We start from the raw sequence: 14,563 nt of genomic DNA, 5'->3' as shown, positions 1-14,563 counted from the left end.
ATTCTTTGGAGCGATGTGCTTTAAATGTCTGCCTACGGCTGCGTGGGACTGGACTATACAGGAAGGAAGTACTGCAGCTTTCCCCGCCGAGGTGACACGAGGGCTGGCGGCCTGGACAAGAGGCTGCTGCTCGAGTGGCGACCACGGGCTGTTTTTGTTCGTTTGTTTTTAACCCGAGTGAGGCAGCAGCTTGGGGTGCCATGCAAAGGGCGGCAGAGCGGGAGGCGGTCATAGTTGCCTCACCCGGCACAGTCCAGCGGGAGATTACCCCGCGCAAATCTCAGCGAAAAATGCGCGGCAGCTACGGACGAGAATTGCACGGCCCCGGTTGAGCTCTTCTTGCTCAGCAGCCCGTCGGAAAACGCGGCGGGTGGAAAAATCAATCTACTCCAATAAGGAATTGCTTTGCTGCCCGAGCCCGGCAACCAGGAGGGCAAGGCCAGGTTGGAATGCCCCCCGCTCTCCTCCTCCTCCACCCCAATAACCTGGATTCTTATTGACAGCGGGGCGCCAGTCGCCCCTCCGCCGCGGGACACGAGTTCCAGGCATCCCTCGCCATGCCGGGACCTGCCACAGCCAAAGGGGGATTCTCCTTTTGCTTGCTCCGGCACCAGGCGCCGCACCCGCCGGGGGCTCAGTCTCTCCCGCCCGCCCGCCCTCCTCCTCTCACTTTGCCAGTAGTCGCCCGGCTTGTTACAAACCCGGAGCGGCCCGCCGGGCTGAGATACCAGGAGCGAAGGACACGGAGGGAGGACGGGATGAAAACGGGTGGGCTTCTCTCTCTGCGTTGCAGGAGGGCATTCCTTTACGTGGCCGGCCGGCTACCCGGCTCGGCAGCAACAAGCTCCCATGCATTTTGCCCGCAGCATCTTCGCGCATACTTTCTTGCGTTGCACAAGCAACACCACCCCCGATCCTGTTTCTATCCATGCTCCGCCGCCACCAAGGTTCACTTGCTTAGTCTCTTGGACTCTAATCGTCGCCTTAAGACATCTAAATGTCCAAGGGAGAAGCGCGGGTGGAAACACAATGCCGCAGCTCGCTAATTAGGGAGTGAAATGACCGACAAGGGAAAGAGCCTTCCATTCCTTTACTTTCGTACTTTGGAAGTTAGGTTAGAAGCCTGATGGGCTTCTGCTCTGGCTGGAAAGGGCTCTGAAGATCAAATATCTAAGGGAAATATTGTCATCGTCTGCATGTGCTCTCAATAGAAATGTTAGCCACTGTGTACAAGCCCCTATAGACTGGTGAGGGTGGTGGGGGTTTGGGGGGGATGCATTTTGCAACATGTTATTAATACAATAATAGTGCATTGGTGGTGGGTTTATATTGGACCATCCTTGTACCATTCTGCTTTGTTAGTTGCATTGCAATGCTTCCCCAGTATTACTGTATTATTGCCATCTGAAAGGGGACAACAAAATCAAGAAAAACAACAGCATGAGTAACTTTGTGGTTTAAAGTTATAGGATTTCAGTAGGAAGTTATGGGATATGAGCAGTATGTCCACCCTGAAACTTTTGCAGGTATTGGGAGTGGGATGTGTAGAGCCACTTGTTTTGTATTCCAGTAGATAGAAATTTATAACAATGACCTCCCAAGTTGGTGTTCAAAACGTCACATGAAATTTTCCTCAAAAAGGTGGCTCTTATTTTTACGAACCCTTTTTATGAGCCTGACAACATTAGTCGTGCCCATAGTGTGCCTGTTGCTGGCCCTAGGGCAGTGCACCAGGATCCTGCCCTGTCCTTTTGACCTGCCTGTCCTCTTACATTTGGGGCAGGGTTGGAAAAAAATACACCATCCAGTATTGTGGCAAGGGGGCTTCCTGGGGGGGGGGGTGTTATTTATTGCCCAGGCCCCTATTCTGTCAGGTTGCTGGGAAGCCTGGAGGAAGCTATAAGGACATGTAGGAGCACAGTCTAATGGGAGGGGGGCGGAATGGGGGGGCAGTAAATCACTCCCAGACACGGATACATTCTTGGGCTTTATTAAAAGCTGCTGTATTGTCTGGGAGCACCCATAATTGCTTCATTACAAGGACAGTGAGACATGTCATAGCAGTAAACCTTCGGCCTGTAGCAATAACCTGTGCCGCCCTGAGGACCCAGCAATTCCCTTGCCTCACATACTCTAATGCGGTGTTGTCCTGTGCCTTCTGTGGGAGCGAGAGGAGGGGGAGACACAAAGCAACCCCCCCCCCACCTTGGAAAATGTATCAGATCCTTCTGCTCCCAGAAAGGTCCTAGTCCAACATCTAATTCCTGTACCACACTGGCTATTGCATCCAGCCACAGTGCAGAAAATATTTGGACAGGGAAAGTGTTGTTTTTTCCATGATTGGCCTTGATTTCATGCGCAAAGCAATGAAAGGCAACACCCAGTTTCATTTTGAGGACTGTCCCCAGATTAAAGAAATCTTAGTAAATCAATCACTTAAATTTGTGTGCATTTGCATATGAATAAATCGGTAGCTATACATAAAATGCATATTTCCTTTGCCTTTCAGTGATCTATGCACATGTCACAACAGGCATCTTAAAAGAGCCATTTCTTGCTTTGGATGAGAAAAGGGGAGCTGCTTCTGAGAAGAGCCTGCTACTGTGGTTTTTGTAAGTACCTAGCAATTAAAATAATTACAATTTGTTTTTAAATATCTGCTGCCTGGAGGAACATTTTTAATTGATCAAAAAGGTTTCAATCAATTAATCAACCATGTTGCAGCCCTTCAGAAAAATGGATAACCCTTCTTCCCTTATAAATGATATAAATGAAATTAGTTGTAGGGCTTGTAGCATATAAAGGTTTCTTCCCAATATTTTCCAACATGGAAAGCACTTCAGTGCTGGAAATGATTTGAAACCCTTGTGTGTATCATCACATGCAACAGCTGCAGAGACATGTACGTTTCATGCAAATTATGAAATGCATGTGGCAACAGAATGCAGACTACTTCACAACCTTGACATATTTTCTGTGTACACACAAAGTTGGAGCTGGTGATGTGTGAGGTTTTTGCAGGCTGACTGAAAAATATGGTTGCTGTCTGGAGGCCTCAGCACTTTTCAGCATATCACAGCGGGGCAGGGGATGCTTCTCTTCATGGATACACTTCAGCATTCAGGCATAGACAGAAGGTCACACACACACCAGGTCTCCTATTCCACTTTAACTATCATAGAGAATTATGGGAACTGCAGTTTGTTAAGAGCTCTGGGAACCGCAGCTTTGTGTGGTCAGCACTTTTAATAAACTGCACTTCCCAGGATTCTTTTGGGGAAGCCATGACTGCTTAGTAGGATACTGCCTTAGATGTAAGGTGTGGATGTGGCCAGACAGAAAAGCATTTCTGCTGATTCTGCATCGCTTTGCCCAGTGGTAGAGCTAGACCTGCCTTCTAGTCTCTGGGAAAATCCCAAAGGGAGAAATTGCCTCCCCAAACAACAGCTCACCCTGCTGTAGGATCTTGCCGAAATATTTGCTGTGGCTGGTGCAGTTCCAGCGACGAAAGCGGAATTGGTACTGGCACTCCCGCACGCCCAGCCTGGCCCCCTTGGCTACCTCCTGCATGATCTCAGGCTCCGTCTGGCACAGCTCAGCCTGCTTCCCAGCCAGCCGCTTGGTCTTCCGGCAGATGCTGTTGGGATCCATGACCAATGGGCTGCCCACTGCCCTGGAGAGGTTGGAGGGAAAAGAAAAGGAAAAACACTCTAGCTACATAGAAATGGTTAGGCCTAGGATAGGCATCAACGATATTGGGTGTTTTCCAGGGGACATTTTCATTGAGCATTAATCCTGATTTGTTTGCAGGGAGTTTAGATGATGTTGGCTATTAAATGAGCATTCATTCTGATCTTATGCAGGGAAGCTAGACAATGTAGCATCAAGGCAAGTGTTATTCCACAGCTCCCAGTGCATGGGCGTAGCCAGCTGAGATTTTTGTTGGGAGATGGCTTTTGTTTGGGGGTCAGGCTTCTGCTGGGTGGGGGGAGCAGAACCTCAGTTAATTGAGTATTTTCATTGCTTTTCAATACTTTTTGAGGATTTGGGGGGACGGGCTACACCCCTTGGCTACGCCCATGTCCCAGTGCATTTTTCTATCACTTTCCTTCTCTCAAAAAGTCTGTCTTTTGCGGAAGCAGGTTTGTTGCGTAAGACCTTCCAATCAGCATTAATTGTGCAACCTTAATTTGCCAGCAGGTGATTGAATCTCACCTGCAAATAGCAACCATCTGGGAAAGCCCCAAAATGATAAAATTATCCACTGAACCCAGGTGTCTATGCAAAACCAGTCTAGAAACAAGAAGACTTTTTTAAATTTCCCCTCTGATTTTTAGTAAATTTGTTGCAATTTTATTAGTTTTAATAGTGGCACAGTTATTAGGGGTTTTGAGTCCACATCTTCCAGTTGACAATTGTTCTTTATTGGGGTTGTTGTTTTGGACAGGGAGGTTCCCCCTACATAGCTTTGGGTTGGGTTATTGATGTTCCTTTTTAAGTCCATCATATTTATGGGCTTTATTTCCTATTTTGTTCATAGCAATGCCTTGAGGTTTTAGAGTAGGTGACACTCAAATAACTTACACTGATCTAATGAGAAAAAGGAGGCAGAATAGAATTCAGTCTTCTAAATGGATGCAAAGCCAACTTTAAAAAGCATTGGGGTTGAGTATTTTACAATACAGATGCTCTTATAAGTAATTAAAAAAACACTTTATTGTATTCAAAGTTTGACAGTATGTATTTTCAAGGAATATGGATGACTGATGTAAATCCTAGCTAAAGTCCCAGGAATAAGCGTAAACCTCATTCTCTGAGGAGCATCCTAAGTGCATATTGTTTCTGCTCCTACTTTGTGACTTTACTGTACTTTGAATTATATATATTTTTGTATTGTTTTAATATGTATTCTGTGCTCTGGGCCCTTTAGGTGAAGAATGGATTACAAAAGTTATAAAATACCTAACTACTACAACAAAAACATCTGCTGTGCTAGGTCAGACTAAAAAGCACATTTGCTGTCTGTAACAATAGCAAACCAGATGCCCTGGGAATACTCACTAACAAGGCAAAAAGCACTCATTGCCTGTGGTTTGTCCTCAGCTTAAATACATAGGAATTGCTATGCTGGCTTACACCAAAGGACCCTCCAACTCTGCATTGTGCTTAGCCAATGAAATTACTTCTGGTATATACAGAACCGGCATCCACACAAACGGTGAGGATTGGGACTGTTACATCTACCTCCCTGAAGCTTAGCACTGGCACCCCACAGGGATGTGTGCTAAGTCCCTACCTGTACTCATTGTACCCATATGACTGCATATAATCTGATCCATTCACAGTAATTATTAAGTTTGCAGATGATACTACCATAATGGGCCTAATTGCAGGCGGAGATGAAACAGCGTACAGGGGGGAGGTTCAAAAAGTATCTACATGGTGCTTAGAGAATAACTTGCACCTAAATATTAGTAAGACAAAGGAGATGGTGTTGGACTTCCGGAGGAAGAGAGGGGAACCTGCCCCAGTGTATATCGAGGGGGGCTGTGTGGAGAGTGTCTCCTCCTTTAAATTCCTGGGAGTTTACCTTAGTGAGGACCTCACTTGGAAAATCAACATAACTCAGATGGTCAGAAAGGCCCAACAAAGACTCCATTTCCTCAGGGTCTTGCGAAAGAATAATGTTAAACAACAATTGATTAACTCCTTTTACTGGTCCACAATAGAAAGTGTCCTTTCATATTGTAACACAGTGTGGTATGCTGGCCTGACAGCCACGGACAGAAAGTCTCTACAGAGGGTGGTGAATACAGCACATATCATGGGCTGTCCCTTGAGTCCGCTAGATGACATTGCAAGGGATCGTTGCCTTAGGAGAGCAAAAAAAATTCTCAGGGATGACTCACACCCCAGCTATCACCTCTTTAATCTTCTACCCTCAGGCAGGAGATATATAAGTATATTTAACCAGCCGTACCAATAGGCTAAAAAATAGCTTCTATCCGTGGACTGTTAGGCTGTTGAATGGAAAATAACAGCGAAATTGACTTGCGAGGTGGTGTGTTGTTCGAAAAGAGATTGAGTGTTTTTTTTGGGGGGAGGCTTGTTTAATTTCATTTTACACAAGTTGTACAATGACAATAAAGGTGTTGTTGTTGCTATATATTTTCCTAGCTGCCACTTTCTCAATCTGACAGCTGTTTCACATGACTCCCCCTCCCCTCCCAAAAAAAAATCACCACCAGTTGACTTTTAGGTGGCCTTTTAGCGAATTACTCTGACATAACTTGAGACTTGTTTTCCCCCTTAGGCCAGGGCAGCTTGATCTTCACTTGTCACTGGGAAGCTGTTCTACACACTGGGAACTATTCTACACAGAATAGAATGGGAGACCTGGGGTTGTAGAATTCTGGGCTGTACTTCAGACTACAAGTAAGAGGGGGGTGGGTCATATATATCTTTGAATACTTCCCCATATTTTCTTTTAATTCCCTGAATGTAGTAACCTTAAGGAAAGGGTTACACTAAATCTCTTCTTCAGCCATGCTTGTTTTCTATAGACAGAGTGGGTTTTAAAAAATAAAAATAAATACTCTTATCTACAGTCTGACATGGTATAGTCTAAGAACAGGTCATCTCACTATCACTTTATTCTATGCAGAATGGTCCATAGTGCTAAACAAGTCCATAAAATACAGTAGGTTGCATTTTACCAAGTCATACCCAAGAGCAGACCAATTGAAATCAATTGACTTAATTTATGCATAAATAATAACTGTTCTCAATAGGTCCACCCTGTGTATTACTTAAGTTGGATACAACTTAATGAATTCTAGAAATGTTGCTTGTTCTGGGGTAGGGAACAGCACAATCCAGAGAAACAGGGGAAACATCTTTCTTGCGAGGAAACAGCTGACTGGCCTTGAAAAATGATAAAGGCCAGTAAACAAGCTCTGGGTTTATGCCAGCTTTCCTCCTTGGTTTACCAGATGATTCTCAGTGCAGGGGTTTTACTCATCACACTTCAGAATGTGTCTGTTGTCAACTTTTTGGGGAGGCTAGTCCCAGGAATCTCCTCACCCTAGAATCCAAGGGGCTTCAATTCTCCTGGGAGAAACTTACAAACCTGTTTCATGTCAGATGCAGTCACATGGAACATCCAGATACTGTAATCTCAATGTTCATTTCTAAAAAGAACAATTTTGCTGCTTTCATGGTCATAAAGAAGAACTTGAAAATATGCCATGTTTCTGCTAAATTTCAAAGGCCAGAGAGGGGGTTTGGTGAGGCTCCCTGTGCTCAGGCACTTGGTGTAGCCCACATGCTTCCTTGTGCATCAACTCCTGAACGTTTTCCTCCTTCATATTTACTACCCATCAAAGACACATTCAACTTTTTCAGTCTGCAACATGCAATGCAATGCATTTTGGGTATCTAAGATAGGGCTATGGGCTAGGAAGGCATGGATTGATACCACGAAGGCAAAGAATAACATTAATCTGCTGTGCCCAGTGTTTCATTATTGTCCATTTTTTGTCTAGTGGCAGGCGGCTTAACAGTGTGTGATACCTGATGGTGGTATATAAAATAGCAGCTTATTTCAGGGGAAACCTCAGCACCGCAACACTTAAAATTCAGAAGGCTGTCAGCCTGTTCAGAGTCCCAGATAGTGGAGCTAACAGATCTTACAGGGGATTTCCCCACTTGGATCTCTGCCTATCTTCTTGGATAAGAGGGCACAAAAAGGCTCCTTACTGCCTGGCTCATCTTCTGCCATTCTCAGCAAGTTCTGAAGGAATCAAAATGAAGAAAATGAGTCACTAGAGAAGCTGAGGCAGCCAGGGGATTTCCAGCAATGGTTCAACCCAACTCAGTGACCTGGGTACATGTCCAGAGAGGAAGTTATAAAGCACAGGGTTTAAGGAATCCATGTGCACCACCCATGAACTTTGAAGGCAATGACTGTGCTTGTGAATGAGACCACACAGGCAGCGCTGCACTTTCTATTTGTCCTGTCTTCATAGTCATCCATTATGATCCCGTCATGAACTGCTTCTGCTCTGCATCATACTGGCAATAGCTCTAGAATGAGGCATCCCTTGTGTAATGGGGTGTGGTACAAAAACATGCAACCTCTTCATAACATAGGGAGAGCCTTGCTGGATCAGACCAAAGGTCCATCTAATTCAGTGTTCTGTTTCCCACAGCGACCAACCTGATGCCTATGTGAAACCCAAAACAGCAACAGCCCTGCCTTGATCTTGCTCCTTAGCAGCAGGTATCCAGAGGCCTAACCTCATACCATATATCAGACATATATAAGACCTATCTTGCACTTAGTGGAATCCTGAATACCAGTGAGTGCTGATTGGAAATGCAGAAGGGTCATCATACAGTGGTACTTCGGGTTACATACGCTTCAGGTTACAGACTCCGCTAACCCAGAAATAGTACCTCAGGTTAAGAACTTTGCTTCAGGATGAGAACAGAAATCATGCTCCAGCGGCGCAGCGACAGCAGGAGGCCCCATTAGCTAAAGTGGTGCTTCAGGTTAAGAACAGACCACGGACTTAACCCGATGTACCACTGTACTTTAGTAAGGCTAAGGAAATGGAAGGACTGCAAATGGGCACTGTTCTCATAAGCACAGCAAAGAAGCAGAAACCAGGAAGAGCCTTCTGGTGCAAATACTGCATGCCAACCTGGGCGTCCCCCAGCTCTACCACACATCCTGTCTGCTTTGCCACCCCCTGCATTTCTACCTCATCACCATCTCTACTCTTTGGCCATTTCCACAGAATCACTTACAGCTTCCAAGTTGCACTTTCCTCTTTATTCAGGAGTATGTACGTTGGGTTGCAGAGCTGTGCAAAGTCAACTCTGAGCTGTTTCCCATTTGGAATGTGTGCTCAGCATTATGTAATCCCACATTCAGATTAGAGTGGGTAATCTGCATCATCTGGTTTTGACAATGTCCCCAAAGTGTTGTTCACACACACAGCTATAGCCATAGAGATGATGCATTATACGTTTTCCTTGCCATGGGAAACATCATGATGTGTCCTGAGTTCAACAGATCAAGAAGAGTAAACAGTCCATTTGTCATTTATTAGTACATGTCAAAAATGCCTCCATAAATCAGCTTTGTAATTTTGCGGGCTCTGGCTAAGTATGAGCCAATCTACACATTCTGAAGAATCACACCATACAGCTCTGTTGAGACTATATTTTTCAGATTGCAACAAAACTAGGGGCAAACTGACAGCAGACCCTTGAGCTGGCACTTTGTTGAACCATGAGACAAACTAGATATTTGCTAGATATATGCCATAGCTGACACAACATCACAAGTACAGGATGTGTAACTTCTGTGCAAAGAAAAGAGGGGATGAGGAGCTTGATAAGGTACCAAAGAAACCCAAATGCTAGTCTCACGATAACTAATGCACATCATTAATTGATTATAAACCATTGCATTTTTACAGATTTTGGAGCAGCAGTCACATGCAGCCATGAATAAGAGTAGTCAATGGGCACTGAAAGATGGAGAAGGGTTGAAGCTGAATAAGCACCATGGAGAGAGGCAGTCACCTGCTCAGGACATTGAAGCTCCACTTCTTGTGCACTGAATGCATTGTCCAGTCTATACATTTAAGGCAGCATTGGACAAAGCTACCCGACCATTCTCAAAACGTTTCTCTCCAGCCACAAGGGCTAGAAATGCAATCCTTTGAGATCTTAGTCAAATGTATAGGGACAGCAGGGCTCTTTTCAAATACATCTCATTGGTCTGCACTCAGTAAAACAGAGGAGAAAACAGCCATTTTTTAAAATGTGGGCTACAGGTGCCCCTTATATAGAATCATAGACATATAGGAGTCAACTCCTAGGGACTGAGGTTCCTTCAACCACAATAAAATATTTGAGGGGGCTGCCCCCCCAAGGTGATGGGCATTGCCATTCAAATACTGTGCCGCATCTTGCGATCGATTGTGCAGGGCGGAGATTACCTCCCCCCCCCCCCATATTTTATTCAAGCTGGCACCCCTGATCATAGAATTGTAGAGCTAGGCATGTTACAGCTGCATCATGGGAGCAGTTTTGGGGGGTTAAGTCCATGCTGCTACTGTAACCTTTACAGGCCCAGCAGTATGGGGGTCCATTGCTCCCTCTGTTCTTAGCCAAGTGACAATAGGGTGGGAAGAACCTATGCAGCTGGCCTTTTGCAGAAGACACTGGGCCTTTAAATATTAAGGCAAAAGTGTGGGGCGATACCACAAACAAGCAGCTCCTATGCTGCTGTGGTAACAAGGGGCACCATACAGATGTAAGTCAAAGCAAAGGGAAACAGAGATACATATATCACAATGGAGCTGCATGGGAAAATACCACAGTATCAGAACAGATAATACTCAGTCACCACAGAAATAGAATTAGGGCTAAAAGCGGCTTATACTAACTCATTCTGATTGTCATGTACAAAAGAAAACTTAAGTCTGTAGGGATAATAAATCTACCTTTTGTGATATTCAGTTTGTGTCCATTTTGGGGGTGGAGTGTTGTTCGCCAGTACAAAAAGTGTAAAATATGTAAGGCCAGACCTCTGATGTGTGTGTGAAAGCGAAAACAAGTTTTATATTATCAATTTGCTAGGTTATCTCTTACCTTTAGGATCAAGTACAGTGGTACCTCGGGTTACCTACGCTTCAGGTTACAGACTTCGCTAACCCAGAAATAGTACCTCAGGTTAAGAACTTTGCTTCAGGATGAGAACAGAAATCGTGCTCTGGCGGTGCAGCAGCAGCAGGAGGCCTCATTAGCTAAAGTGGTGCTTCAGGTTAAGTATAGTTTCAGGTTAAGAACAGACCTCCGGAACGAATTAAGTACTTAACCCGAGGTACCACTGTAAAGTCAAGCTAAAGGGAATTGCATAGGCTCTAGAATCATGAGAGCAACTATGGTAACAACTAGGAGGGCTGAGGTGACATGGGGGGATTATCAAAACTCCCTCTATTCCTCCAGCAACACACACATACTGCAAGTTGCAGCATGAGGTGCTGGGGTTTATGTATGCCTGAAAATCTCTCCTTCATGGATACATACAAGCATATATATTCCTCCTTCCCAATATTTCTTATCTTCAAGGCAGCTCACAACTAGAATCCAAAACAATATACAACAAGTTCCAGGAGAACTAGCCAGAAAGCACCCCTTAAAAGCATATAAAAAGATAACAAACTCTAAAACAGCCCAAGCTGTTGTAATAAGCTTGGTGGGAAAGGACGGCTTGGTGTCTGAAAGGTAACAAAGGCTGAACCAGGCATACAAGTCTGAGAGGGTGCTTCCATAATCAGGGCATCACTGCAGAGATGGCCCTTTCCCCTGCAGTCATCTGCCTAACGTTTGAAGGTAGGGGTGCCCAGAAAAGGGTACTTGACAAAGGACCTCAATGAGCCCATCAGATATGGAGGGACCCACCTGGTCACAGTTATATTCAGTTGCGGAGGAAAATTGCTTGGTGGCTGCTCAAAGCAGCTTTAATTTATTACATACATCCTGCCTTTTCTTGGTCTGCTAAATAAAATTCACGTTGGTTGCTCCATCCACTTTCGCCTGTGGCCTCACCCACCACCCACATGTGCCCTCCCTTGAATAAAAAGTTGACCAGTGTGGAGTGCATCCTTCCATCTTGAAAAGGAACCCCAGTCCAGGCATGTTCTACCACCCCCGCATTTTATCATCACAACAACCCTGCCAGGTGAGATAGACTGAGGGGCTGCAGCTGGCTGAAGGTCACCCACTGAACTTTATGACTGAGCCGAGAGTCTGAGCAGGCTCCCAGTCCCTCGAGGCCAGAGTCTTTCATCACCAGATCCACCCCATATTTCCCAGCTGGCCGCTGCTGCCATAGAAAGCAGGTTCTGGACCTGGGCGTAAAGAGCCCGGGCGATCTCCAGCTGAGATTTTACTGCGTCGGGGGTGGAGTGGCGCGAGGTGGGGTGGGATGGGGGGTCGCTCCGCTGCGCGCCACACCGGAGTTTTGGCCTGGGCAAGGGTATCATTAAGCAGGGACAATTTGTCCTCCTTTTAAACATAACGATCAAGCCCCGGGGCGGAGGATCAAACGCTGAACTGTGGTTCACCCCGGCGAGATCCGACGGGGAAGCGCCCAGCCAGCGGCCCTCCTCTCCCTCCCACCCCCGGTGGTCCTCTTTGGAGAGCGCCAAAGGCCCGCCCCCCGGCCCAGCTCGGCTGCGCCCGTTGCGCGCTGACCAGGACGCACGGCGCGCCGAGGGCACGGGCAGAGAGAAAAATGCGGGCGCCCCACCGCAGCTCTCTCTTTTTTTTATTAACCTACGGCGCGGGGGTGGAAAAATAGAAGACAACAGGAAGCTGTCAGCTCTCGTCCGTCCCCCACCCCGGGAAGGCGGCGAGGGTAGAAAAATGCTGCCAAACTGCTACTGCTTTGGTGGGGGAAGCCGACAGCTCCCGCGGGGCCCTGCCTGAGCTTGTCTCCGGCGCAAACCTCGCCTGGGTCTGCAATTACCGCGCCCTCGGCCCCGCCTGCGCCCAGAAAGCGGCCCCCGAGAGCGGAGTGGGGCCTCTCTGGGGCCGAGGTGCTGGGGAAGCGAGCAAGCGGCGAAGGGGGCTGGTGCGGATCAGGGTGGTGGACCTAAGCCCCCCCCAATCGAAGGTTCCCCCCTCCGGAGACTTTTCAGGGCACAAGTATAGAAAACATGCACGCGCGCATCTGCATGCTCACCGACGGGGCGCCCCGCAGAAAAGTCAAACTCTGCATCTGAAATGAAAGGTGTTGATTGTGTTGTTTTTAATGCCGCGGCGTCTGTAATAAGGGACTCCTGTGATGCTTTGTAAACAAGGGCTCCGTTTGAGCCAGGGGTCACTGGCACTTAGTCCCGGAAATTGCTCGGTAAGCCATTGCGGCGCAGTGGTGAGCGTTCCTGGGGAGGGTTTCAGTCCTTGGATCAGGGAAACTGGAGTTCGAATCCTTGCTCAGCTCCCAACCTGACTGGGTGGTTGTGGGCCTGCCGCTCTTTCTAATTCTAAACTACCTTGTGGGGATAATAAGGACACCAGTGCGGTTAAATCTTTTTAGAAGGTTGTTTTTAAACTGTTTTCAGCTGTCGTTTATTATTGACCCTGGACTCTTTCTGGAGGAAGGGCAGAATAGATAAGTTTAATGCTGTAAATAAATAGGATAAGACCAAAAGTCCATCTAGTCCTGGTGGGCGACTAGAAGCGGAATTAGCTACTCCTCCCAGTTTGGAGTCATCTGCAAATTTGATGAATATTTCTTCCTTCAATCAAGTCATTTATAAAGATGTTGAACAACAATGAGCCCAGGTACCCCGTTTGTCACTTTTTTTCCAGGATGACAAAGAACCATTAATGGGTTTGGGTTTGGTCAGTCAACCAGCTACAAATCCACCTAACAGTTACCTCTTTCAACCCACATTTTACCAGCTTCCTTGTGAGAATATCATGAGGGACTTTGTCAAAAGCCTTACTGAAATCAAAATACACTATGTTCCAAGCATTTCCCTGATCCACCAAGTTTGTAATTCCATCAAAAAAAGAAATCAGATTGGTCTGGCATGACTTATTTTTGAGAAACTCATGCTGGGTCTTAGTAATCACAGCTTCCTTTTCTAAATGCTCACAGATCGACTGTTGAATTATCTGTTCTAGGACCTTCCCTGGTATCAATGTCAAGCTCACAGGTTGGTAGTTGACTGATTTTCCTTTTTTCCCTTTTTGAAGAAGAGGAAAACATTTGCCCGCCTCTAGTCTGCAGAGACCTCACCTGTTCTCCAATAATTCTCAAAAATAATAGACAAAGTCTCTGAAATTAAATTCGCAAGCTCCTTTAGTACCCTTGGTTGCAGTTCATCAGGCCCTGGAGATTTGAATTCATTCAAAGTAGCTAGGTGTTCCCTTACTACCTCTTTTCATATTTTGGGCTGCAGCTCCCTCCTTACATCATTTATTCTGTTATCAACAGGCTGGGCATCACTTTACTTTTGAGTGAAGACAGAGGCAGAGTAGGTGTTGAATGGTTCCACCTTTTTTCTGTCACCCAATAGCATTTCTCTGTGTTCCCCACACAGAGGACCCAACACTTGCTTGCACTTCCTCTTACTTCAGACATAGCCAAATAAACATTCTTTATTATTTTTAACCTTTCTTGCAAGCCTGAGCTCATTCTGAGCTTTAGGCAGCCTGACTTTCCCCCTGCAACTGTTGGCTACTCATGTATATGCCTCCTTTGTAATTTCCCCTTTCTTCCATTTCTTATACATGCCCTTCTTAACTCTCAGCTCATCTGTAAGCTCCTTATGCAGCCACACCGGTTTCCTGAGATGCCTCCCACTTTTCTTTTTTGTTGGTATTGTCTGCATTTGGGCTTTCTAAAAGGAGAAACTCCCATCCTTCTTGGACTCCCTTCTCACTGAGTATTTCTGACCATGGAATCACACCCAGTAGCTCCTTCAGCTTTTAGAAATTGGCCTTCTTGAAGTCCAGAGTGTGTGTCCGATTA

General features: G+C 46.1%; 1 protein-coding gene and 1 long non-coding RNA gene across 5 annotated transcripts in view; one reads left to right on the top strand and one right to left on the bottom strand.

The window, feature by feature from the left end:
• Nucleotides 1–14,563, bottom strand: part of WNT6 (Wnt family member 6) — a gene marked incomplete at its 5' end in the record, with an annotated part of 51,192 nt that overhangs the window by 4,194 nt on the left and 32,435 nt on the right. For 2 of the 4 annotated variants that reach the window (XM_083503043.1, XM_083503045.1), the window contains one exon: nucleotides 3,453–3,668. In XM_083503043.1, the coding sequence (XP_083359169.1) occupies nucleotides 3,453–3,668 (216 nt within the window). Of the gene's footprint in view, nucleotides 1–3,452; nucleotides 3,674–14,563 lie in introns of all 4 variants that reach the window. The other 2 variants (XM_083503044.1, XM_083503042.1) reach the window with 1 other exon arrangement.
• On the top strand, nucleotides 245–11,442 carry LOC310706964. Its single transcript, XR_014526261.1, has 4 exons — nucleotides 245–443; nucleotides 2,510–2,612; nucleotides 4,931–6,435; nucleotides 9,489–11,442. It is a non-coding gene; the product is annotated as an uncharacterized lncRNA (long non-coding RNA).

This window comes from Podarcis liolepis (genome assembly GCF_965112155.1).
Source record: "Podarcis liolepis genome assembly, chromosome: 1".
Lineage (NCBI taxonomy): Eukaryota > Metazoa > Chordata > Lepidosauria > Squamata > Lacertidae > Podarcis > Podarcis liolepis.
The sequence above is the reverse complement of the archived record's forward strand: the minus strand, read 5'-3'. Positions and strand labels throughout refer to the sequence as shown.